Raw genomic sequence first — 24,671 nt, 5'->3', positions numbered from 1 at the left:
AGTGAGCTATGATCATGCCACTGCACTCCAGCCTGGATGACAGAGACAGACTCTGTCTAAATAAATAAATAAGACCAGGTGTGGTGGCTCATGCCTGTAATCCCAGCACTTTGGGAGGCTGAGGCAGGTGGATCATGTGGTCAGGAGATTAAGACCATCCTAGCCAAAGATGGTGAAACCCATCTCTACTAAACATACAAAAATTAGCCAGGCGTGGTGGCGCGTGCCTGTAATCCCAGCTACTGGGGAGGCTGAGGCAGGAGAATCGCTTGAACCAGTGAGTCGGAGGTTGCAGTGAGCTAAGATCATGCCACTGCACTCCAGCCTGGCGACGGAGTGAGACTCCATCTCAAAAAAAAAAAAAAAGACTTAAAGAAATGCAGAATCCCAGGCCCCACTCCAGACCTCCAAAATGAAAATTCTTGTTTACCAAGATCTCTAGCAATTCTCACGAACCTCAAAGTTTAAGAAGCCGGCTAGAGACTAGGGGTTCTCATGCCTGATTTGCACCAGAATCCCAGAGGGCCTGTGAAAACAGGTGGCTGCCCCCCTCCCCAGGCACTGCTTCAGGTATCAGGTCGAGCCCAGGGGTCTGCATTTCCAGCACGTCCCCAGGTATGGCCCACGTTCCCCCTCTGACTCTAGAATCCACCTGAGGTCTCAGACTGGGATGCATGTCCAAGTCACCCGGGGACAGCTCTCCCCACCTCCAGGGACCTGAACTGGCTCCCTTCAGTTGTCTTCACCACAGAGGACAAGTGGGATGTCCTGCTACGTCACAGCACTGCCGGTGCTGTCTGCAAGGCAAAAACGTCCATGCACAAAAGAGAGACTCCGGCCACACCATCTATGCTTGGCTATATTCAGAGCACACAAGCTTTATTTAGCAACAATGGCAGTATTTCATGAGAATGAGCTGCACAATAGCGTAAATGCCATTTCCTGCACACAGCCTGGGAGCAGATGGTTACAGAGACAGAGCCCAGACCCTACAGTCCTCCCCTGCCCTTCCCGACTGGCTCCGGCTACTTCTGGCCTCATTATTGTCCCTCTCAACCACAGCCCAGGTCGCCGGGCCAGAGGGGAGGGTGCAGGCTGGTTCCGCTGCTCAGGCTCTGTCATCCTGCTTCTTCCTTCTCAAGGCCACCTCGGGAGCAGCTGGCCGGCAAGAATGCCCCCTCACACACAGGGAACCCAAGTCCCTACTGACTCAACCTCTTCTACCACTGCAAGCCCTTTTCCTCGATGAAAGTTTCACATATGGTTTTGATAAAATAAGGTGATATTTATAAAGCCCTCTGCACTCACTAAGAGTTAGTACTGCCCCCCATCCAGCCCCCTGCCAGCAAGCAGGGACTAGGGTGGCCTTATAAAAGGTGTGGGAACTGCAGAGACAAAGCACAAAGGGAGGGTCCGGCCCAGGACCTGTCGGGGCTGCTTGGAGGTCAAATTTCCTTTCAGCTCTAGTGCAGGCTGCATCCCAGCAACCAACTTAACCGGATACAGAGCCGATCATCTGAAATCTCCATGTGACACGTGTGTTTACATTTCTGTGTGTGTGTACCTGCACACTTGTCTCTGTGAGTGTGCCCATCTATGTGTACAACCTTTAGTTATGGATGTGTAACCCTTTGTGACCTCCTTTCTAGCTCTCTGGCACAGGCAAAGCTGTCTAGGGGAGGAAACTGAGAACCCCCAATGGACAGCAGATGTGCCAATATGAGAGGAATGGGCAGTGAGCAGCCAGGCCCTCCTAGGAGTGAACATGGAACACCCCAAGCATCAAAGTCCTGCATGAAGCCTCTTCAAAGGTAGGGGGTCGAGGGGGGTGGTAACCGAGTGGGGCTTACATCAGTGGCTGGACTGTACAGATGGGTGAATGGTTGGGGGCAGGGGTTACAGAGAGGGAGGGGCTTGTGGCAGTGGCTGAACTGTACAGATGGATGGATGGTCCAGGCCAACAGCCCCACGCACATGAACCCCTCCTGGTCAGTGGTGCACACCACCCTGCCAGAAACTCCAAGTCAGCAGTCAGTTAACACTGAAATGGGGTGGGGAGGGGGAGTGCTCACACAGTGTAAGTTTTGACAGACTTATAGAGGGGTGGGAGCAGCCCATGGTTCTCGCGAACAATTTCCAGGTACTCAGATGGAGTCTCCAGCAAGAAGGGCCCACAGCACATCTGGCAGCAGCACCTGACCCCAGAGGGTGGCTCCGGGTTCTTGTCAGACATGGGGGAAAAGTCAAAATCAGCCACCTATGATGAACAAAATCCCACGGGTCAATCACCCACCCACCAGGAGCCCCATCAGGTGGCCTTATGAGCTCAGCTGCCTGGCAGCAGAGTGCACAGAAACACCTTTCTGGTACCACACAGATGCAAGAGATGGACATAGGAGATAAATCAGATGGGACACAAACTTAGCAATTTTTCCTGGTTTACAGATGCCTCTTGGGCACGTCACCCCAAGTCCCAGAGCCTCGCTGTAACATCAAGACCCCCTCAAGGCATCCTGGCCTGGCCCCCATACCCTCTCTAAAGATCGTCTCTAGGCAAGGCCCAGTAGTCCAGCCTCCACCCCACTGAGTACCCACCTCCACCATATCCTTTTGCTGAGTGGCATTCCGCAGGGTCATGTACATGATGAAGGCCAACATCACAGTGATAAGTGTAGCACATGGGAAAGCAAAGACAGCCGGCTGGATTCCTGGGAATGAAAGAGGTAACATTACAGGACTGGGTAGCTGGTGCTGCAGTACTGGTTCTCAGGAAGCAAGCACAACAAACGAGGGAATGAATGGTCAAGTCCTACCAGTGATTTTTTTTACCCTCATGTACATACATCCCAACTGGGTAACCCCAATAGGTAAATCCAGGACTTCACAAAAAATAAACTGGGGTCTGGGTGGGGGGCTTTCAGCATACATCCACAAGTTACTTGATAGCAGCTTCCAAGAGTGACAGCTAAATTCCTCACCCCGTGAGTGAGGGCTGGACTCAATGACCAGCTCCTAGTGTACAGCAGATGAAAGGAGTGACAGTGCATGGCTCCTGAGTCTAAGCCATAAAGGACACCACAGCTCCTTCTTTGCTCTCTTGGGTGACACACTTTTGGGAAGGGCAGCCCTGTTGTGAGGTCACCCAATCGGCACTGCTTCAGCTTCCACCCTCTGGCAACTCCAGGCTCACCCACTAAACCTGTTGCAATGAAGTGGTATGATAGAAAGAGTCCAGTGTCTGAAGTTAATCAGTTGTGGGTTCAAATCCTAGCTCTGAACATGCTACCTCATGCCAATGTTGACCTGCAAGACTGCTAAGGTGATGCAACAAGAAGAGGGATGTTGATGTGTGTGGCATGTGGTAGGCAATCAGAAAGTGTGGGTTCCCTCTCCGTTTTCCCTCACCCTCTGCCATGAGTGTCTGTTTCCCCAGGAAAAGTTGGCATTGATTACCTGCACTGCTGTCTTCTCTGCAGAATTCAGGGGGTTCCTGATTGGAACTTGGTCCCTAGAGGGTGCTGAGAGATGCAGGGCTCAAGTCACCTGATGATGCCCACAAAGTAAGCCAGGGCCCAGATGGAGTGTAGCATCCTCTCAAGGGCCCAGAGTGGGATTGGGGAGACTCTAGAGGACAGTGACAGCTTCAGGTGCATCCATAGGACCAACCTTGAAGACAGGTGCAGCTGGCAGGGTTTGGCATGAGCTTGGGAGCACTGGGAAGAACTAACTCCTACCCCAGGACCAGAGTCTGCAAGCCTGGCTCAGGCTCAGGCTAACATCCAGTCTTGTTGCCGCCCTGTGCCTTAGTTTCCCCTTTTGTAACGTCAAAGGTAGGACTAGGTTGAGCATCTGAAAGACGGTGCCGTCAGGACCTGAGATCCTACTCTATGTAAGGATGTACTTATCTGGGGCTCCCAGAGTCCTCCATAAAAATGAACTGTAGAACCCAATGCTGTCATCAGCAAAGCCTATGACCGTAAGCCAGGGGCTGGGCCTGATGATGGTTTTGGAAGGGTACTTCAAGAAAGAAGGTTGGGCATCCTTTTCATTCATTCATTCATTCATTCATTCATTCATTCATTCATGGAGACAGGGTCTCACTCTGTTGCTCAGGCTGGAGTGCCGTGATGCAATCTTGGCTCACTGCAGCCTCAACCTCCTGAACTCAAGTGATCCTACCACATCAGCTTCCCGAGTAGCACAGCAGAGATCTACAGGCACACGCCATACTCTCATTCTCTCTCTATATATATACATATATACACACAGACACACACACACACATATGGATATATACACACATATAAAATATATATGTATATATATGCACATATATATACATATATATATGTTTTTTGAGACAAGAGCCTCTCTGTGGCCCAGGCTGGAGTGCAGCGGTACAATCTCAGCTCACTACAACCTCCACCTCCCAGGTTCAAGGGATTCTCATGCCTCCGCCTCCTTCATAGCTGGGATTACAGACACACACCACCACACCCAGCTAATTTTTTGGTATTTTTAGTAGAGACGGGGTTTCACCATGTTGGCCAGGCTGGTCTCGAACTCCTGACCTCAAATGATCCACCCACCTTGGCCTCTCAGAGTGCTGGGATTACAGGCACGAGCCACCGTACCTGTCCTATTTTTATATGTTTTGTAGAGACAGAGTTTTACCACGTTGCCCAGGCTGGTCTCAGACCTCTGGGTTCAATCAATCCACTCACCTCAGTCTCCCAGAGTCCTGGGAGCCACCTTGCCTAGCCCAGGCATCCTTATTAATGATATGCAATGCCTTCTCCCTGGAAGACTCACTACCACACTGTGAGTTGAGTAGAGTTACCGTTGGGGATGCTGGTTTTAGCGGTGGCAACTGCTGGGGCAGGTGTGATGGTGATGAGGGAGGGAACATTGCAAGCATGGTGGCTCATTTGGTGCAAAAGTGTTTGCGCTGGGGACATGTGTGGTCTTGGAAATATGTGGGAGAAGACATTGGCATGGTTGCTTTTGGTCCACGAAGCTGGCATTGGGGCAGGTGGTGGCATGGGCTTATAGATGTGGGTAGGGGCAGGGGCCATGGAGGTGACTTGGTGAGAATGCTGATAGAGTCGTTAGTGGTGGCACTGGTGGTCTGGGAGAGTTGTCAGGACAGCATAGGGTAATGGTGGTGTCTGAGTTGGTTACAGTTGTTAGTGGTGCTGGTGTTGATGGTGGTGCTGGTAGAATCGATGGGTGCTGTACTGGGGTGGGTTGGCAGGGTTGGTTGCTGGTGGGATTGGAGAGTTTGGTGGTGGTGGTATTGGCAGTTGGCCAACGCTGATGTTGGCCATCACTGGAGTCAGTAGGGTTTATGATGGTGCTGATGTTGGTGGGCTGCGTTGCTGAGAACCTTGGTAAGGTTGGCTGGTAGGAGCGTATCGGTGGTGGTGGCAGGGTGGACAGGCTTGTGCTGCCCATGTGGCACTGAAGCAGAAGGCGAGGTGTCACTTACTGGAGGGCCACACCTGGATCCTGTGGTACTGATGCGTCTTGCTGATGACATTCTCGGCCCGGATGCTGAAACAGTAGTCCCCAGGGTCCCTGAAGGTGTGGGTCAGGTTGTACGCTGTGCTGGCCACGGACACAGGGTGGCACTCCCCTTCCTCCAGCGGGAGGCACTCAGGCTTGAGACGCCAGCACACGGTCAGAGGAGGGCTGCAGGGAAATGCGGGCGGTTTTTAAGAAAAGGCTCAGTAAAGCGTGTCAGCACAGACCACGTCCAAGACAGGCCAGGTGGGCAGGAACTGCAGTGTCCTTTCCGGGACACGACATCAAGCTGTCCTGGACTCAGCTTCATGCATTCCAGACCAGGGGACGCTATGGTGCAAAAGAGATGGTCCCGGACCCCCAAGGGAATTCCAAGTGAATAAGGCAAACAGAGATACACACAGACTGCTCACTGGAGGCAAGATGAGGGGTCCGATGGCACACATGGTGTACCACAGAAGCCCAGGGGGATAATAGGCACATCCCATTTTTTGGTTTTTGTTTTCTATGAGACAGGGACTCACTCTGTCACCCAGGCTGAAGTGCAGTGGCTCAATCATAGCTCAGTGCAGCCTCCAACTCCTGAGCTCAAGTGATCTTCCTGCCTCAGCCTCCCGAGTAGCTGGGGCTACAGGCACCAGCCACCATGCCCAGCTAAATTTTTTATTTTATTTTATTAGTTAATTTATTTATTTAGAGATGGAGTATCGCTCTGTTGCCCAGTCTGGAGTGCAATGTCACGATCTTGGCTCACTGCACCCTTCACCTCCTGGGTTCGAGCCTCAGCTTCCCAAGTAACTGGGACTACAGGCACGCACAACCATGCGTGGCTAATTTTTGTATTTTTAGTAGAGACGGGGGTTTCACCACGTTGGCCAGGCTGGTCTCAAACTCCTGACCTTGGGTGATCTGCCCGCCTCAGCCTCCCAAAGTGCTGGGATTACAGGCGTAAGCCACCGTGCCTGGCCAATTTTTTTATTTTTTTATAGAGATGGGACTATATTGCCCAGGGTGGTCTCCAACTCCTAGCCTCAAGTATTTTCCTGCCTCAGCCTCTCAAAGTGCTGAGATTACAGGTGTGAGCCACTGCAACCAGCTTGAGAGAGTTGTTTTTTTTGTTTGTTTTGTTTTCGTTTTTGTGTTTTGTTTTGTTTTGTTTTTGACAGAGTCTCACTCTGTCACCCAGGCTGGAGTATAGTGGTATGATCTCGGTTCACTGCAACCTTTGCCTCCTGAGTTCAAATGATTCTTGCACCTCAGCCTCCCAAGTAGCTGCGACTACAGGCATGCACCACCACGTCTGGCTAATGTTTGTATTTTTTTGGTAGAGATGGGGTTTCACCATGTTGGCCAGGCTAATCTTGAACTCCTGACCTCAAGTGATCCACCCACCTCAGCCTCTGAAAGTGCTGGGATTGCAGACGTGAGCTACCATCCCTGACCATGAGAGCATTCTTAATGAGGTAGCCAGAAAAGGCTTCCTGGAGGAGGTGGCATTTCAGCAGATCTGAAAGGATAAATAAACCTTTGATGGGCGAGAAAGGATAAGGGCATTCCAAGTTATCCACATTCCACAAGCATAGGCTCAGAAGCTGGAAAATGCAGGTCCATCCAAGGAATGTGAAATGAACGTTCCAATTCCACACAACCCCAGGTCCGCAGGAAAAGCCATGCACTCGTGCCACCTCAAAGGTCAGGGCTGCTAAACCCACGGGGCTTCCCATTCTCCCCATGCTGAGCTCCTGCCTCCAACGCCCCATGAAAACTACCTCCAACCCCTAAATTATTCATAGCTCATCTTCCTCTTCCCCTGGCCTCCATTGCTCACTCTCTGTCTGGCCCAGCATCCCTCTCATGTGTCTCCGTGTGGGGACAAGAGTCCTTCAAGGGCTGGCCAGGCACAGTTGCTCATGCCTGCTCCCAGGACTTCGGGAGGCCGAGGTGAGCGGATCACTTGAGGTCAGGAGTTTGAAAGCAACCTGGCCAACATGATGAAACCCTGTCTTTATAAAAAATACAAAAAATTAGCCCGGTGTGGTGGCATGCACCTGTAATCCCATCTACTCGGGAGGCGGAGGTTGCAGTGAGCTGAGATTGTGCCACTGTACTCCAGCCTGGGCAACAAAGCGAGACTCTGTCTGGGGAAAAAAAAAAAAAAAGAGTCCTTTAAGGCCTGGGCCCTGACCACTGATGTCTGCTGCTCTATCCATCCCAGTGGCCCCAGCGAGGGGCACCCTCGTGGACAGAATGCACTCAGCATCTGTGTCTCCTCACTTACTGAACAGCCTGGTGCTGTGCTTGCCAGGAGCCTGGGCCAGGCTGCCTTGAGTAGACTGGCTGATGAGAATCCCCTGGGAGGATCTGCTTCTGTGTCATGTGGGGTGCTCCACCCTGCACACAGAACCCTTGGAAGCAGTGGCTCTGTCTTGTCTACTCTGTTCTAGAAGCTTCCAGAAAAGCACCTGGTCCAAAGCAGATGCTCGATCAACTTCTGCTGGCTGGTGCAAGCTCCCCTGTGCAGGCTGGAGGGCAGAACAGATTTGGTGGGGTTTTTTTGTTTGTTTTTTGTTTTGGACAGAGTCTTGCTCTGTTGCCCAGGCTGGCGTGCAATGGCAGGATCTCAGCTCACTGCAACCTCCATCTCCCAGGTTCAAGCAATTCCCCTGCCTCAGCCTCCCAAGTAGCTGGGATTACAGGCATGAGTCACAGCGCTCGGTCCCAGAAAAGGCTTTTGAAGTCAGGCATTCCAAGGGGCTTAGAAGAATAAGAAACATCTGGACATGTAATGGGAGAGAAGAGAACTCTGAAAGAACCACAAGGGCAAAGGCCTGGGAGCTGGAAAATAGGCCACGTTATACACAGAGGGCTTCTCAACAGGAGGGTTCCCTCCCAACCTTTGTCTCCACGCCCACGGTGAATACAGCCCCAAAAGGTAGGTCCTCCCTCCCTGGGACCTCAAGAATTGAGCTGAGGGCTAGGTGTGGTGGCTCATGCCTGCAATCCCAGCACTTTGGGAGGCCAAGCTGGGAGGATCGCTTGAGCTCAGGAGACTGAGACCAGCCTGGGCAACTTAGGGAGACCCCAGCTCTACAAAAATTAAAAATTGGCCAGGCATGGTTGTGCCCATCTATAGTTTCAGCCACCCAGGAGGCTGAGGCAGGAGAATCATTTAAGCCTGGGAGGTCAAGGCTGCAGTGAGCTGTGACGGTGCCACTGCACTCCAACCTGAGTGACAGGGCGAAACTCTGTCTCTAAAAAATACAAATAAAGGCCGGATGCAGTGGCTCATGCCTATAATCTCAGCACTTTAGGAGGCCAAGGCGGGTGGATTACTTGAGGTCAGGAGTTGGAGACCAGCCTGGGCAACATGGTGAAACCCAATCTCTACTAAAAATACAAAAATTAGCTGGGCATCGTGGAGTGTGCCTGTAATCCCAGCTAGTCGGGAGGCTGAGGCAGGCAGGAGAATCGCTTGAACCAGGGAGGCAGAGGTTGCAGTGAGCCAAGATTGCGCCACTGCACTCCAGCCTGGCAACAGAGTGGGAGACTCTGTCTCAAAAAAAAATTAAAAATAAAAATAAAGACTGGAGCTGAGCCCATGCTGTCTCCCCATGGCCCAGCCTCAGGACAGAGTGGCACTGCCCTGCCACGAGGTCCCAGACCTGGGGCCCGTCACAGAGTGAAACACACTTGGGGTCACCATGAAAGTGGATGTGCAGAGCCCACAGGGCACCCACAGTGCACTCCGGAGTTCACTTACCTCCCCAGGAAGTTCAAGGTCACGGTCATCTTTTGGAAGGTCTGAATTAGGGTAGGCCCCAAGACTTGGATGCCTCGAAGGGTTTCTGTAAGGCCGAGAGAACCCCGTTAGACCTGGTAGCTAAGGATTGCTGTCAAGGCTCCCAGGGCACAGGGTAGTGTGACCGCTACCCTGTCCTCCCCTCTGCCCTCTCCTAAGAGCAGGTCACAGGTCTGTGCAGGGTTCCTCTGGGTCCTGCCCTTCCCTGTCAGCAGCAGGTGCTGGAGCCGGCTCAGAGGGAGGAATTTGGAAAAGGTGGGCAAACACACGACTGTCCTGCCCATTGCCAAGTCATTGTCCGTGTCATACAGGGCAGCACCATCCCATCAGCAAAAACCAAGACATCTTCCACAGCTGCCCAAGGGCTCCATCTTGCCAAAGCCGGGGAGAGATGGAGACGGTCCCACCCTGGGGTGAGCCTCGGTGGGAGGCCGATGGGGCCGGGGAACAGGGAATGGCATGGACTGGCCAGTTCACAGTAGACAGCTGATCACTGACTCAGGCTCTGGGTGCTCAGGCTCAGGCTCAGGCGGCCCCGGGCGCGAGGGCCGCTCAGCCACTGCACAGCCACATGATCCCATCTGCAGCCTGCAGCGCCCTGTCTGAAACAGGGGTAATGATAGACACCCCTCAGAGGTCTCTGGGGCTCCAGGAGAGAGGATGTGGGTCCAGCCCGGAGCCACTGTGATCTGTGCATATGGTGACCCCACTCTGGAACGCCCAGACCGCATCAGTCTGCCTGGACACCCACCCTGCAGCTTCAGGGAGGCGGAGAAGTCCCCGGTCTTCTGCATCACACCCTTCGTGGCATCCAGCTTCACCTCTTCCCACTCTGCCACCACTTTGAGCTTCACAGTGAAGGTCCCGATGATGGAATAGTTATAATAGACCACGGAGTCTTCAGTCACCATCTGGGTCCTGTTAGGAGACAGGGAGGAGAGAGGAGGAAGACAGCAGATGATTGCTTCCCCTTCCTGTAACTCAGAAGTGATTCATGGGATTGCCAGAGTCAGGGGAGGCTGTGCAGTGATACTCCCAGCTACCAGTGAGCACACCTGTCATTACAGGGCTCCAGGTCAGCTGACCCATTTCCCAGATGAGGAAACCAAGGCCAGAGAGGGCCTAAAATTCAGGAGAATTACAAATTTCTCACATTAGCCAAAGTTCAAGGGCTCAACAGCCCCATGTGGTAAAGACAGAAGAATTTTTTGTCAAAAATTTTTGGTTTTTGTTGGTTTTGGTTTTTGAGACAGGGTCTCACTCTGTCACCCAGTGGTACAATCATGGCTCACTGCAGCCTTGAATTCCTGGGCTTGAGCAATCCGCCCATGTCAGCCTCCCAAGTAGCAGGGATCACAGGCGCGTACCACCGTGCCCGGCTAATGTATGATTTTTTGTAGAGACAAGGTCTCGCTATGTTGCCCAGGCTGGTCTTGAACTCCTGTGTTCAAGTGATCCTCTGACCTCAGCCTCTCAAAGTGCTGGGATTACAGGCATGAGCCACTGTGCTAAGCCGAGGGTTCTGTTGGACAAAGCTGCCATCCAGATTTTTCAAGTAAATGATCTTTTCTGCAAATTGTCTGCTTTCCAATATTTTATACTGTCCCCTCTCCCTCTCCCTCTCTCCCTCTCTCCCTCTCTCCCTCTCTCCCTCTCTCCCTCTCTCCCTCTCCTTCTCCCTCTCTTTCATTTTTAGAGATAAGGTTCTGCTCTATTGCCCTGGCTGGAGTGCTGTGGTGCAATCAGATCACTGCAGCCTCTGAACTCCTAGGCTCAAGCAGTCCTCTCACCTCAGCCACCCGAGTAGCTGGGACTACAGGCACGCGCCACCATCCCTGGCTAATGTTTGTATTTTTTGTAGAGACGAGGTCTCCCTATGTTACCCACACTAGTCTCGAATTCCTGGGCTCAAGTTTTCCCCCACCTCTTGGCCTCTCAAAGCACTGGAATGACATGTGTGAGCCACCATAGGCCTGCACTTATTTTCTTAACTTTACTGAGTAAGTTAGAACTTTCAGAATAATATTGATGGACCCTGATAAGGAGCACCCTTGTCTTATTCCCGCATCTGGAGCCAGGTTCCCCCAGCATCTCAATGCAATGATTCCCCAAAGGCATTTGACCACAAGTCACTTTTGTCACCAAGAATTAGAGAATCTACACTCCACGTTTTGCCAGGCACGGTGACTCACCCCGTAATACCAACACTGTGGGAAGGCAAGGTGGGAGGATTGCTTGAGCCCAGAAGTTCGAGACCAGCCTGGGCAACTTGGCAAAACCCCGTCTCTACAAAAAATACAAAAATTAGCCAGCCGTAATGTTACAGGCCTGTGGTCCCAGTTACTCAAGAGGCTGAGGTGGGGGGATCTCAAGGTCAGGAGGCAGAGGTTGCAGTGAGCCATGATCACGCCACTGCACTCCAGCCTGGGCAACAGAGTGAGACTCCGTCTCAAAAACAAAAACACATCTTTTTTTTTTTTTTTTTTTTTTTCTTCTTCCCAGACAGAGCCTTGCTTTGTCACCTAGGCTGAAGTGCAGTGGCATGATCTTGGCTCACTGCAACCTCCTCCTCCCTGGTTCAAACAATTCTCCTGCCTCAGCCTCCTGAGTAGCTGGGACTACAGGCACGCGCCACCATGCCCAGCTATTTTTTTTTTTTTTTGTATTTTCAGTAGAGATGAGGTTTTGCCATGTTGGCCAGGCTGGTTTTGAACTCCTGACCTCAAGTGATCTGTCCACCTTAGCCTCCCAAAGTGTGGGATTATAGAAGTGAGCCACTGCGCCCAGCCATAAACAAAATCATATTCTAAGTTCTCTACTCAGTATAATGTTGTTAGTTCCAGCAACTTCTTTTTCTAGTTTATTGATATTACATTGAATGTTCATTTCTGTTCATACTAACACTTTTTTGGCATCTAAAGAGATGATCTGGCCGGGCACGGTGGCTCACATCTGTCATGCCAGTGCTTTGGGAGGCTGAGGTGGGAGGATGGCTTGAGACCAGGAGTTCAAGACCAGCCTGGGCAACATAGCGAGACCCCATCTCCAAAAAACATTTAAAAAAAAAAGTCATGTGTGGTGGTCCACGCCTGTGGTCCCAGCTACTCAAGAGGTCAAGGCAAGAGGATTCCTTGAGCACGAGAGATTGAGGCGGCAGTGAGTCAGGTTTGTGCCACTGCACTCTAGCCTCGGTGACAGAGCAAGACCCTGTCTCTAAAAAAGCGGGGGAGGGAAACCAAGCACAGTGGCTCACACCTGTAATCCCAATGCCTTGGGAAGCTGAGATGGGAGGATCTCTTGAGCCCAGGAGTTCAAGACCAGCCTGTGCAACATAGTAAGACCCTGTCTCTACAAAAAAGTTTTAAAATTAGCAGGGCGTAGTGGTGCGTGCCTGTAATCCAAGCCACTCAGGAGGCAGAGGTGGGATGATTGCTTGAGGCTGGGAGGTCAAGGTGGCAGTGATCTATAGTCACACCACTGTACTCTAGCCTGAGTGTTTGACCACAGGTTGCTTTTGTCACCAAGAGTTAGAAATTCACATTCTAAGTTTTGCTGGGCACAGTGGCTCACCCCTGTAATCCCAACACTTTGGGAGGAAGGAAGGAAGGAAAAGAAGGAAGGAGTTGGGGAGGGAAGGGAGGGAAGGGAGGGAGTAGGGCCAAGCACTGTGGCTCCCACCTGTAATCCCAGCACTTAGGAAGGCAGAGGCGGGAGGATCACTTGAGCCCAGGAGTTCAGCACTAGCCTGGGCAACATAGCAAGACCCTGTTCTCCTCCACAAAAAAGGGGAAAAAAGACAAAAAGTTAAAAGGGAGGAATAAAGAGAAATGAAGCCAGAGCACCCGCGTTCTGCCTCGTATCTAGCAACGGCTGGCTGGGTACCCTTCAAGGTCAAATGGGAAAAAGTCCTATGCACCTTGACCTTCCTTAAATGGCTGTTTTGGGCACCTATGGCCTCCTTTATCAGGTGAAGACACCACAAAGGCAGGGCTAGTGACTGATTCACCGGTGTTCCCCAGGATCCCCAAGCGTGGCAGAGAGGAGGTGCTTGAAAGATGTTTGAAGGGAGACAGAGTGAGCAGGGAAAGGTGAGGAGCTTCAGGTGGGTCCAGTGGCTCACACCTGTAATCGCAGCACTTTGGGAGGCTGAGGTGGGAGGATCACTTGAGGTCAGGAGTTCGAGACCAGCTTGGCCAACATGGTGAAGCCCCATCTCTACTAACATAATAATAATAATAATAATAATAATAATAATAAATAAATTAGCTGGGCATTATGGCTCACACCTGTAATCCCAGCATGAGGCCAAGACAGGCAGATCACTTGAGGCCAGGAGTTCGAGACTAGCCTGACCAACATGGTAAAACCCCATCTCTACAAAAAAAAAAAAAAAATTAGCCAGGTATGGTGGTGCAAGCCTGTACTTCCAGCTACTGGGGAGACTGAGGCAGGAAAATCGCTTGAACCCAGGAGGCAGTGGTTGCAGTGAGCCAAGATGGCACTACTGCACTCCAGTCTGGATGACAGAGCAAGACTGCATCTCAAAAAAATAAATAAATAAATAAAAGTGGGGAGATTCAGAGTACCCTGCACAGTGCGTGAGACGGTAGGGCACCAGTGACAGCCGTAGGGCCTGCAGAGGGGTAGGGACCTACCCGTCCCCAAAGTCCCAGCTGTAGAGAAACACGGCGGTCTTGAGGAAGTTGCTTGGGTCGTGGAGAAGGAAGGAGACTTTCAGGACCGTCTTAGTGAGATAGGAGCTGGGCCAGGGCAAGGAGGTGTTCTGGGTGACAACAAGGTCCCCAACGAGGAACTCTGAGAGAGAGAGAGACACGGGAGGATGAGTCTTGGAGATTCAGGGATCAGGGAACCACATAGAGACCTCGTGGGCAGCTGTCAAAGCCACCACTTCCCTGGCCAGACCTTCTGGCTGTCAGATCTAGGCAGGGAGAGGGGACCCCCCCCTTCCCCAAAGACCCCTGAACACAGAGGCCTCCACACCCTCCCCCTGCTGCATGAACACTGCTGAACACCAGAGGACTTTGTCACATTCACTATTTTCTCTCCTGTCCCCTCTCACCAGGACCCTGAACTTTCTGGCACAAAAGATGGCCAAGGTCAGAAGGAAATGCATGGGCAGGCGCTGTGGCTCACGCCTGTAATCCCAGCACTTTGGGAGGTCAAGGCAGGTGGATCACAAGGTGGGGAATTCAAGACCAGCCTGGCCAAGATGGTGAAACCCCGTCTCTACTAAAAATACAAAAATTAGCTGGGTGTGGTGGCGGGCACCTGTAGTCACAGCTACTTGGGAGGCTGAGGGAGGAGAATCGCTTGAACCCAGGAGGCAGAGCTTGCAGTGAGCCAAGATCGTGCCACTGCACTCCAGCCTGGGTGACAGAGCAAGACTCCGTCTCAGAAAAAAAAAAAAAAAGAAAAAAGAAGGAAATGTATAAGCTTTGAAAGGAACTTTTGGGAAATATTTCAGAATGTCAGGTGACCCTAGAAAAATTAGCAGTTCCAATGGCCAGGCACAGTGGCTCACGCCTGTAATCCCAGCACTTTGGGAGGCGGGCGGATCATGAGGTCAGGAGATCAAGACCATCCTAACACGGTGAAACCCCATCTCTACTAAAATACAAAAACAAAATTAGCCGGGCATGGTGGCGGGCGCCTGCAGTCCCAGCTACTTGAGAGGCTGAGGCAGGAGAATGGCGTGAACCTGGGAGGCAGAGCTTGCAGTGAGCCGAGATCACACCACTGCACTCCAGCTTGGGTGACAGAGCAAGACTCCGTCTCAAAAAAAAAAAAAAAAAAAGAAAAAAGAAAAAAGGAAAAATTAGCAGTTCCACTGATCACAACTCCACATGCTGGGACCACTGTCCTGTGTCTACTTCTCTAAAAAGAAAAAAAACTAGTGAGGCGTGGTGGCTCACACCTGTAATCCCAGCACTTTGGGAGACCGAGGTGAGCAGTTCACTTGAGGCCAGGAGTTCGAGACCAGCCTAGCCAACATGGCAAAACCCTGTCTCTACTAAAAATACAAAAATTAGCTGGGCATGATGGCCAGCACCTGTAGTCCCAGCTACTCCAGAGGCCGAGGCATGAGAATTGTTTGAACGGGGAGGTGGAGGTTGCAGTGAGCCAAGATCACGCCACCACTCCAGCCTGGGCAACAGAGGGAGACTGTCTCAAAAATAATAATAATAATAATTAATTAATTAAAATTAGTAAAAGTGGAAAGGGAGGCATGTTCAATAGACCTCATTTGGAAAACATTCAAACATAAAATAAGAAGCTAACTACCATTCAACTCTACCACTGTTGCCATTTTGAAGTGTGACAAAGTATTTGCTCGTGTGTTTAATATACACATATATTAAATACAGATTATTGGGTTAGTTAGACAATTCTGTGCTTTGCTTTTTTAATATGTAATTTTACATGCATGTGTGTTTACCCATGGCATTACAAACTCATTGTAAGGGTCACTGTTAATAGTGGTATAAATGATTTCATTATATTTAGCCAGTATCCTCACGGTTGCTCACTTAGCTTGTTTATCTCTTCTTTTGCTATTATAAACGCTACTGCAATGAACATCTTCACGCGTAAGGCATGACCCAAATGCAGGTTTATTTCCTGATGATAAATTCATTATTAGACTGTAAAGTCCAAAGGGGCAAAGGGGCATCTTCTCTTGGAATGTGAGACAGACAGAGACAAAGAGACATAGAGACAGAGATAAAGAGACAGACAGAGACAAAGAGACAGAAAGAGAGACAGAGACAAAGACAGAGAACAGAAAGAGAGAGACAGGGAAAACAGAGAGAGAGAAGAGACAGACAGAGGCAGAGATAGAGAGAACAGAGAGGACAGAGAGAGACAGAGACAGACAGAAGAGAAAAGTAAGAGGGGAGAAAGAACCAGTGAATGACCGCAAGACTACAATAATTTCTTTTTCTTTTTTTTTTTTTTTTAAGATACAGTCTCACTCTCTCCCCCAGGCTGGAGTGCAGTGGCACGTTCTCGGCTCACTGCAACCTCTGCCCCTCACGTTCAAGCAATTCTGCTTCAGCCTCCTATATAGCTGGGATTATAGGTGCCCATCATCATGCCCCACTAATTTTTGTATTTTTAGTAGAGATGGGGGTTTGTCATGCTGGCCAGGCTGCTCTCAAACTCCTGATCTCAGGCGATCCACCTGCCTCGACCTCCCAAAGTGCTGGGAGCCACCGCGCCCAGCCGAGACTACAATAATTTCTAACCATCAGTACCTATTGACCAGCCGCTCTCCACAGGGTTGTATTAATGTATACCCCCAGCAGCAAGAGGCGTCCATTTTAGCACAATACCTGCTGGGGGGAATCACTGCGATTTTCAGATCCTTTCTAACTCAGTTGACCCAGGGAAGGAACCTATGGGCCTAATCTGCATTGATCTGATTCCTAGCGAAGCTGGATGTTTTTCTCTGCACCAAGGGTTTGAAGGCAAACTAACAAACAGGAGCGACCCTCACCTGTGATGGGGAGGACCACGAAGCCCCTGGCCACAGGCTGGCACATCCAGCAGTCAGCGGCAGTGACCCAGACGGAGACCGGGAAGTCCCCGGGCACGTGGCCGACCACATGGATGGTGGAGCTGAGACCTTTCTCCGTCTTGCCAGTGAGCACCAGCGGGGTGTGTATCCAGTGGAAGCGGTAGAGGTGGGTGTCGGCGGGCAGGGCCAGGCTGCTGTTGTCTTTGGCCACCAGGCTGGCCGAGATGGTCACCTCCGCTCCCGTGGTGGCAGGGCTATCGGTGGTGAGATTGAGTTCATACAGGCCTAGAAGCCCAGAAACAAAGACTGTGTTTATGGAGGGTGTGTGGCAAGGAGCCCCACAGCCACCTCTGGGCTGGCATCAACTATTCTATTTCCCAGGTGGAGAAACTGAGGCTCAAGCAGCTCAAGTGACTTGCCCAAGTGTCACTCAGCCAATTCGACATCAAACTGAGGTTCAAACCTGGGTCCCACTGACTCCAAATAACAGTCTTTTCAGTGTTATCTCCCCTTCCTTCCTTCCCTCCCTCCCTCCTCTCACTCCCTCCCTCCTTCCTTCATCCCTCCCTCCCTCTCTCCCTTTCTTTTCTTCCTTCCTTCCTTTCTGTTTTTCTTTCTTTCCTTCCTCCCTTCTTTCCTTCCCTCCCTCCCTCCTCTCACTCCCTTCCTTTTCTTCCTCCCTCCCTGTCTCCCTCCTTTCTTTTCTTCCTTCTTTCCTTTCTTTCTGTTTTTCTTTCTTTCCTTCCTTCCCTTCCTTCCTTCCCTCTCTCTTTCTTTCTTTCCTTCTTTCTTCCTTTTTCCTTCCTTCCTTTTCTTTCTTTCCTTCTTTTCTTCCTTTCTTCCTCCTCTCTCTCTCTCTCTCTTTTCCTTTCTTTATCTGGATCTCACTCTGTCACCCAGACTGGAGTACGATCATCACAGTTCACTGCAGCCTCCACCTTCCAGAATCAAGTGATCCTCCTGCCTCAGCCTCCCAAATAGCTGAAACCGCAGGCACATACCACCACACCCAGCTAATTTTTTATTTTATGTTTTGTAGAGATGGGGGTCTATGTTGCCCAGGCTGCCCAAATTATATTTTCTTTTCATGCCAGCCAGGCAGGGCCTTGGTTAGTGGCTACTCTTCTGGGCAGGCCACACAGAGAGCATTTCTACCGTTCCCCAGAATCCTTGTGGTTTTGTTTTGAGACAAAGTCTCCCTCTGTCATCCAGGCTGGGGTTGCAATGGCATGATTATAGCTCACTGCAGCCTCAAACTCCTGGGCTCAAGTGATCCTCCCACCTCAGCCTCCCGAGTAGCTGAGACTTGTAGGTCCAAGTCACCATGCCTGGTTGATTTTTTCTTTTTTTTTTTTTTTTTTTTTTGTAGAGACGGGATCTCACTATGTTGCCCAGGCTGGTCTCGAACTCCTGGCTTCAACCACTCCTTCTGCCTTGGCCTCCCAAAGTGCTGGGATTACAGGCATGAGTCAGCGAGCTCGACCACATTGCCCAAAGATCTACTGGACAGTGCTGGTCTTATGCCTCTGGATTCGTCCTCTCCTCACTCCTCCCTCTCTGTCATGGTTAAAGGATCCAGCTGTCGGCCAGGCACCATGGCTCACACTTATAATCCCAGCACTTTGGGAGGCCGAGATAAGCTGATTACTTGAACTCAGGAGTTCGAGACCAGCCTGGCCAACATGGTGAAGCCCCGTCTCCACTAAAAATGCAAAAAATTAGCGGGGCGTGGTGGTGCATGACTGTAATCCCATCTACTCAGGAGGCTGAGGCAAGGGAATCACCGGAACCCAGAGGCAGAGATTGCAATGAGCCGAGATCAAGCCACTGCACTCCAGCCTGGGCGACAGAGTGAGACTCCGTCTCAAAAACAAAAGAAAACAAATGATAAAAATACTTCCCTGTACCTCTCACCCCCTCAGCTCTCTCCCAACAGCCTGAGTCCACTGTTGTCACAACTCCACGTGGGAACGAAGGTGTCTTTACCTCTCCTACTACGCTTCAAAATCCTTTAGAGCAGGGGTCATCGCCATCGTCCCTGTGACCAGCACAACGCTTGGCACATAGCAGGTGTTTGGTACTGCTGTTGCCAAGGGGCACCTGGAGAGCAGGTGCAGCAGAGGGACCAGCCCACCTGGCCCGGCCCCGGGAGACTGTTCACCCGGGCAGCACTGACTGAGTCCCTTCCGTGGACCCCATCCCTACTGTGTTGGGAGGACCCAGAAATGCAGAACATGCCCCTCCCCTAAAGGACCTCACAGGAGACCTGCTGGGCTTTCAACAGGAAAGGCTGGCCAGGCGCAGTGGCTCACACCTGTAATTCCAGCACTTTGGAAGGCCGAGGTGGGTGGATCACCTGAGGTGGGGAGTTGGTGACCAGCCTGACCAACATGGAGAAACCCCTGTTTCTGCTAAAAATACAAAATTAGCCAGGCGTGGTGGCATGCGCCTGTAATCCCAGCTACTCGGGAGACTGAGGGAGGAGAATCGCTTGAACCCAGAAGGCAGAGGTTGCAGTGAGTCAAGATCGTGCCACTGCACTCCAGCCTGGGCGACAAGAGTGAAACTCTGTCTCAAAATTTTTTTTAAAAAGGCCAATTATTTTACCTTGTGGTTTTAAACTATTTCAACTATTTTACCTTGTTTTTCTTTCACAAATTTTCATTAGAACCCTTACCCTCTCTCTGCCATGCTATTATGAAGGGGGAGGGGGATGAAAACTGTTGGATAATATTCAACCCCCTTAGCTGCCCACGTCCCACCTGTCCCTCGACAAGTCTCCAATCTGGGTCCTTTTACAGTTCCCAAAATGTGACCGAAAGGTGGGTGCTGGCCTTCTGGCACCGGGGATGTGGGGAAAGTAGATGCACGACCGGGTGGGCACAAGGTCCCCCCGCAAGTGTCCTCAGGAACCTGTCAACTCCGGGTCCATTTTGGGAAATCACTTCCAGAAGAAATAGCACCCTGGTCTCCCGGGCTCTAAAATCGCATCTCGGTCAGGCACGGTGGCTCATACCTGTCATCCCAGCACTTTGGAAGGCCGAGGTGGGCGGATCACCTGAGGTCAGGAGTTTGAGACCAGCCTGGCCAATATGGTGAAACCCTGTCTCTACTAAAAATACAAAATTAGCCAGGCGTGGTGGCAAGCACCTGTAATCCCAGCTACTCGGGAGGCTGAGGCGGGAGAATCACTTGAACCCAGGAGATGGCAGTTGCCATGAGCTGAGATCGCACCACCGCACTCCAGCCTGGCCAAAAAGAGCGAAACTCCATCTCAAGTAAATCAATCAATCAATCAAACAAAATCACATCTCCCCAAAGCCAGTACCAACAGGGTGGAAAACCCCTCTAGATGAGGTGGCATTTTAAAGTAAAAAGGCTGCCTATGCTGTGCTCCCTGGGGGCTGGGGGTTGTGTTTTGATGACTGATCCTAATACATCCCCACCTCCCTGCCTCGTCCTCCCCTCCCTTAGCAGGTGCATGGTCCCCAGAGATCTGACAGATGCGCGGGCCACCCTCGCACAGTTTCCAGGGTAGGGCTAGCCCGGGAAGTAGAAGTAGGAATCGAGGATGCAAGGGGCGCTCCCTCCAGTGCTCAGGCAACTCTGAGATTATTTTTTTTTCAGCTGCATCTCATTCATTTCGAAGCAACATCACCTGTCCCCGTGGGGGACTCCGGCTCCAGCTTTCCTCAGGACCACATCACACCTTCACTGCTTTGGCCCACATTACACATTTCCCTTTCTTTCAGGGCAATTTCTTAAATTATAAAGGCATTTGAGGCCGGGCCTAGCCAGCTCACACCTGTAATCCCAGCTCTTTGAGGCCAGAAGGTCACTTGAGCCCAGGAGTTTGAGATCAGCCTGAGCAACACAGTGATACCCAGTCTCTACAAAAAATAATTTAAAAAATTAGCCAGGCATGGTAGCATGCACCTGTTGCCCCAGCTACTTGGAAGGCTGAGGCAGGAGGATCTCTCCAGCCCAGGAGTTCGAGGTTGCAGTGAGCTATGACGGCACCCCTGCACTTCAGCCTGGGCAACAAAGTGAGAAACCCTGTCTAAAAAAATTAAATAAATAAAAATCAAGTCATTTAAGTCAAGATGCTGAGAGCTGGTCACTTCTGAGAGAATGCTGGCATTGAAAAGGGGACCTGCAGTGTCTTAACCCCAAAGAGGGAATTCCAGGTGCTGTTGTGGGAGCTTTTTCACGCAAATACAGTGTGTATATCACATTGAGGGACTTGAAGCCCGTGTGGGCTACTGCTGCTGCCTGAGGCCACCCAGCCAGTCTGTACCACCCTGGTTAGGCTCTGCTCTCCCTCCCCTTTGACTGGGAGGCAGCATTTGACCAGGCTGTGGACAGAGAGGTGCATGGATGAGAGACCACCTCCTCCCTTATACCCCTAACTCCTGGCACCCTCCTCTCCTTCCCATCCCCTACCCACCACGCCAGCCCAGGAGCGTGGGCCTGAGCGAGGCTGGCAGGTGGCAGGGACATTCGGCTGCATGCTAATGGCCAAACAGCATCTGCAGTGAGACAGGCGCATGTCATCACGCAGATCGGTTGCCAGGGGAATGGATCAGGAGGGCAGCCGGCTGGGACTGGGAGGGGGGATTGCGGGGGCAGGGAGGGGCTGTGTCTGCTGCAGACGTTGCTGCAGACACTGGCCCAGCTCATGGGAGCCCGCCCCCCCGCTCCACCACCACCTGCCGGCTCCAAGGACACTTTTTTCTCAGTCTATTTTTTCAAAATCAGTTTTGTCACAGCCCCTGGGTGATGCTGCCCCTGTTCCTCAGGGGTCTCAGGGATGGCCAGGACATCCAGGGTGGAAATGGACCAGGAAGCCTTTGCTAAATGTGGCCGAAGGAACCAATCACAGGGCCTGCTGCTCCACCCATCAAAATCATCTTTCCAGGCCGGCGCGGCAGCTCATGCCTGTCATCCCAGCATTTTGGGAGGCTGAGGCGGGAGGATCACCTGAGGTCAGAGGTTCGAGACCAGCCTGGCCAACATGGTGAAACCCCACCTCTACTAAAAATACAAAAATTAGACAGGTGTGGTGGCTGGTGACTGTAATCCCAGCTACTTGGGAGGCTGAGGCAGGAGAATTGCTCGAACCCAGAAGGTGGAGGTTGCAGTGAGCCAAGATTATGCCACTGCACTCCAGCCTGGGTGACAGAGCAAGACTCCATCTCAAACAAACAAAAAATTCATCTTTCCATGTTTGGGAGTCCAGGTGACATGACCTTGGGGTATAGAGCAGCCAAGGCAGAGGTTTAGGGGACTCCACGGGCCCCCCAAGTCACCCAGAGCTGAAGGGGCAAAAGCAAAAAGAGATGGGGCAACCACCCCGAAGCTTGGCTCATGGAAGAAACACCTACCTTTTCCAACAACACAGCATGTGTGGCCCTGAACATTCTAGAAAATGGCTACCTCAGTCCTTTCACACAGAATATGCAGACTACCCAAAACACTTCAGAAGAGTACCTCTAAAGTCTGGGTAACGCAAGCCAGAATTAATTAACAGTCCAGTACATGGACTTCTGATTTACAAATCCCTGATTCATGCAGACTCCAGAAAGGGGAAGGGTAGAAAATTCTACCCCACGGGTCAGGGAGAAGATACGTTTCCCAACTCCACTCCCAGCCACTGTGATTTTGACCACATCGAGGGTGCAATTGGCTAGAATGGGAACCACACATGATTTCCAAATAATTCACTTTTGTTATTTTCTTTTGTTCTTTTTCTTTTGCAATTGAGGACACATTGAAAATCTCTGGACACAAATAAACCTGATGGACAAGAGATCCCTTTTCTGTATTTCCAGGAGGAAATAGGTGTTCTTGTCCAAACGCAATGCCCATAAAATTCGTCTAATTCATCCCTGAGTTGCAGGTTTTCTTTTACCTCGTGGTTTTTCTTTCACAAATTTTCATTAGATCCCTTGCTCGCTTTCTCTACTGCTCTTTTATGAGGGGGGAGGGGGATGAAAAGCGTTGGATGGTATTCAACCCCCTTAGCTACCCACGTCCCACCTGTCCCTCGACAAGTCTTCAATCTGGGTCCTTTGATGGTTCCCAAAATGTAGCAGAGAGGTGGGTGCTGGCCTTCTGGCGGTGAGGAAGTGGGGGCAGTAGACACACGACCCTGCCCCCCCCCCACACACCCCGCCCACACACACACACCAGCAACCTGTCAGCTCTGGGTCCATTTTGGAAATCACCACCAGAGACGAAATGGCAGCCTGGCCTCCTGGGCTCCAAAATCGCATCTCCCCAAAGCCAGCACCAACGGGGTGAAAAACCCCTCTAGATGCGGTGACATTTTAAGGCAAAAACGTTGCCCATCCTGTGCTCCCTGGGGGCCTGGGGGATTGTGGTGCGATGATGGACCCTGGCGCATCCCCGCCTCCCTGCCTCATCCTCCCCTCCCTTAGCGGGTGCATGGTCCCCAGGCATCGACGGGTGCGCCGGCCACCCCCGCGCGGTTTCCAGGGCAGGGCCAGCCTGGGGGGGGGGGGGTGGAAGCAGGAATCCAGGGAGTGCGGGGAGCCCCCTGCAGTGCCCAGACGACTTTGGGAGAAAAGGGTGAAAGGAGAGGGGAGAGGGCTCTGCAGTGGCCTCAGCCGAGGAGGGAGATGCGCTCAGGGCGCACGGTGCCACCTCCGCAATCCCGGATCCCGGGCCCACCCGCCCGCGGAGACGGTTCCAGGCCCCGGGCGGGCTGCCCAGCGCCTTACCTGCGGCCACCCCTGCCGGGGCCCAGGGCAGGAGGCAGGAGAGCCATAGGATGCGGCCGAGGCGCGACCACACTGCCCGGGCCATGGCGGGGCCCGGAGCGGGAGAAACGTGGGGCGGACGCGGAGGCAATGCAGCTCGAGCTGGAGAACGGCGGCGGCCGCTCCTCGTGGCGCGCAGCGCTGGCGGTGCGGGGAGGTGCGGGCGCCGTGCTCGCTCGTCCTCGCCGGGGGACGCTCTGTCGCTGCGCGCCGCCGCCGCCCACAGCCCGCTGCGCGACCCCGGCCCACGTCAGCCTAGCCGCGCGCCCTCCTCCTCCTCCTGCCGCCCCTTGCTCCCGCGTCCCGCTCCACCGCCTGGTCCTCCCTCCCCGCGTCTCTCCCCACGGCCGCGCCCCCTGCCCTGCAGGAGTCCACGATCGCCCCTCCCAGTTTGCCTCCCCGCTAGGGGTTCCCGAGCTCCCTTCCTGCGCCCTGGCTCCTCCCCGCACCGCCACCCTCCAACCCAAATCCACCCCCGGCCGCATCCTTCCCCTCCACTACCCGAGTCCACGCCCCCCGCACCTGCATTTTTCCCTTCCCCCGAGCCCCTCCCCGCCATGGACGATACCGCCCACTGACTCCGTCCCCAGGGGTGTGAGCTGCGCTGCAAGCCGCCTGCAGGTCCCTTGGGGCTCTCCTCCAAGTGCCTTCTCTCTGCACGCTCGTGGCTCCGAGATGCTGCTCCTCATTCAAGAACTGTTGAGTGCTAAGGTGTGCCAGGCGCTGGGCGAAGGCCTCGAAAGGGCGAAAGACCTCGAAATTCCCCTTGCTGTTGCTGCTGCTGCTTCTCTTCTTTTCTTTTCTTTTCTTTTCTTTTTTTTTTTTTTTTAATCTTGAGACAGTCTTGCTCTGTCCCAGGGTGGCGCTATCTTGGTTCACTGTAACTTCCGCCTCCCGGGTTCAAGCGATTTTCATGTCTCAGCGTCCTGAGTAAGCTGGGATTACAGGTGCCCGCCACCAGGCCTGGCTAATTTTTGTATTTTTAGTAGAGACGGGGTTTCACCATGTTGGCCAGGTTGGTCTCCAACTC

The 24,671-nt window shown here is 52.3% G+C and overlaps 1 protein-coding gene across 2 annotated transcripts; it reads right to left on the bottom strand.

Moving 5' to 3' along the window:
* Positions 1-848: 848 nt before the first annotated feature.
* TMEM130 (transmembrane protein 130) lies at positions 849-23,968 on the bottom strand. 2 transcript variants are annotated; one of them, XM_008018694.3, is made up of 8 exons: positions 23,603-23,968; positions 16,839-17,144; positions 13,978-14,137; positions 10,074-10,240; positions 9,284-9,368; positions 5,489-5,691; positions 2,596-2,708; positions 849-2,257 (listed from the first exon to the last, which is right to left on the bottom strand). In XM_008018694.3, exons 1-8 carry the CDS (start codon positions 23,685-23,687, stop codon positions 2,069-2,071), a joined length of 1,308 nt encoding a protein of 435 aa, XP_008016885.3. In that variant the 5' UTR covers positions 23,688-23,968; the 3' UTR covers positions 849-2,068. The 2 variants fall into 2 exon arrangements, with proteins under 2 accessions (XP_008016885.3, XP_008016886.3); XM_008018695.3 differs by having other exon boundaries at positions 849-2,221; positions 23,603-23,966.
* Between the last annotated feature and the right edge of the window lie 703 nt (positions 23,969-24,671).

The sequence above is a fragment of the Chlorocebus sabaeus genome, chromosome 28, assembly GCF_047675955.1.
Source record: "Chlorocebus sabaeus isolate Y175 chromosome 28, mChlSab1.0.hap1, whole genome shotgun sequence".
NCBI classification, from domain to species: Eukaryota; Metazoa; Chordata; class Mammalia; order Primates; family Cercopithecidae; genus Chlorocebus; species Chlorocebus sabaeus.
This window is presented reverse-complemented; position numbering and strand designations above follow the sequence as displayed.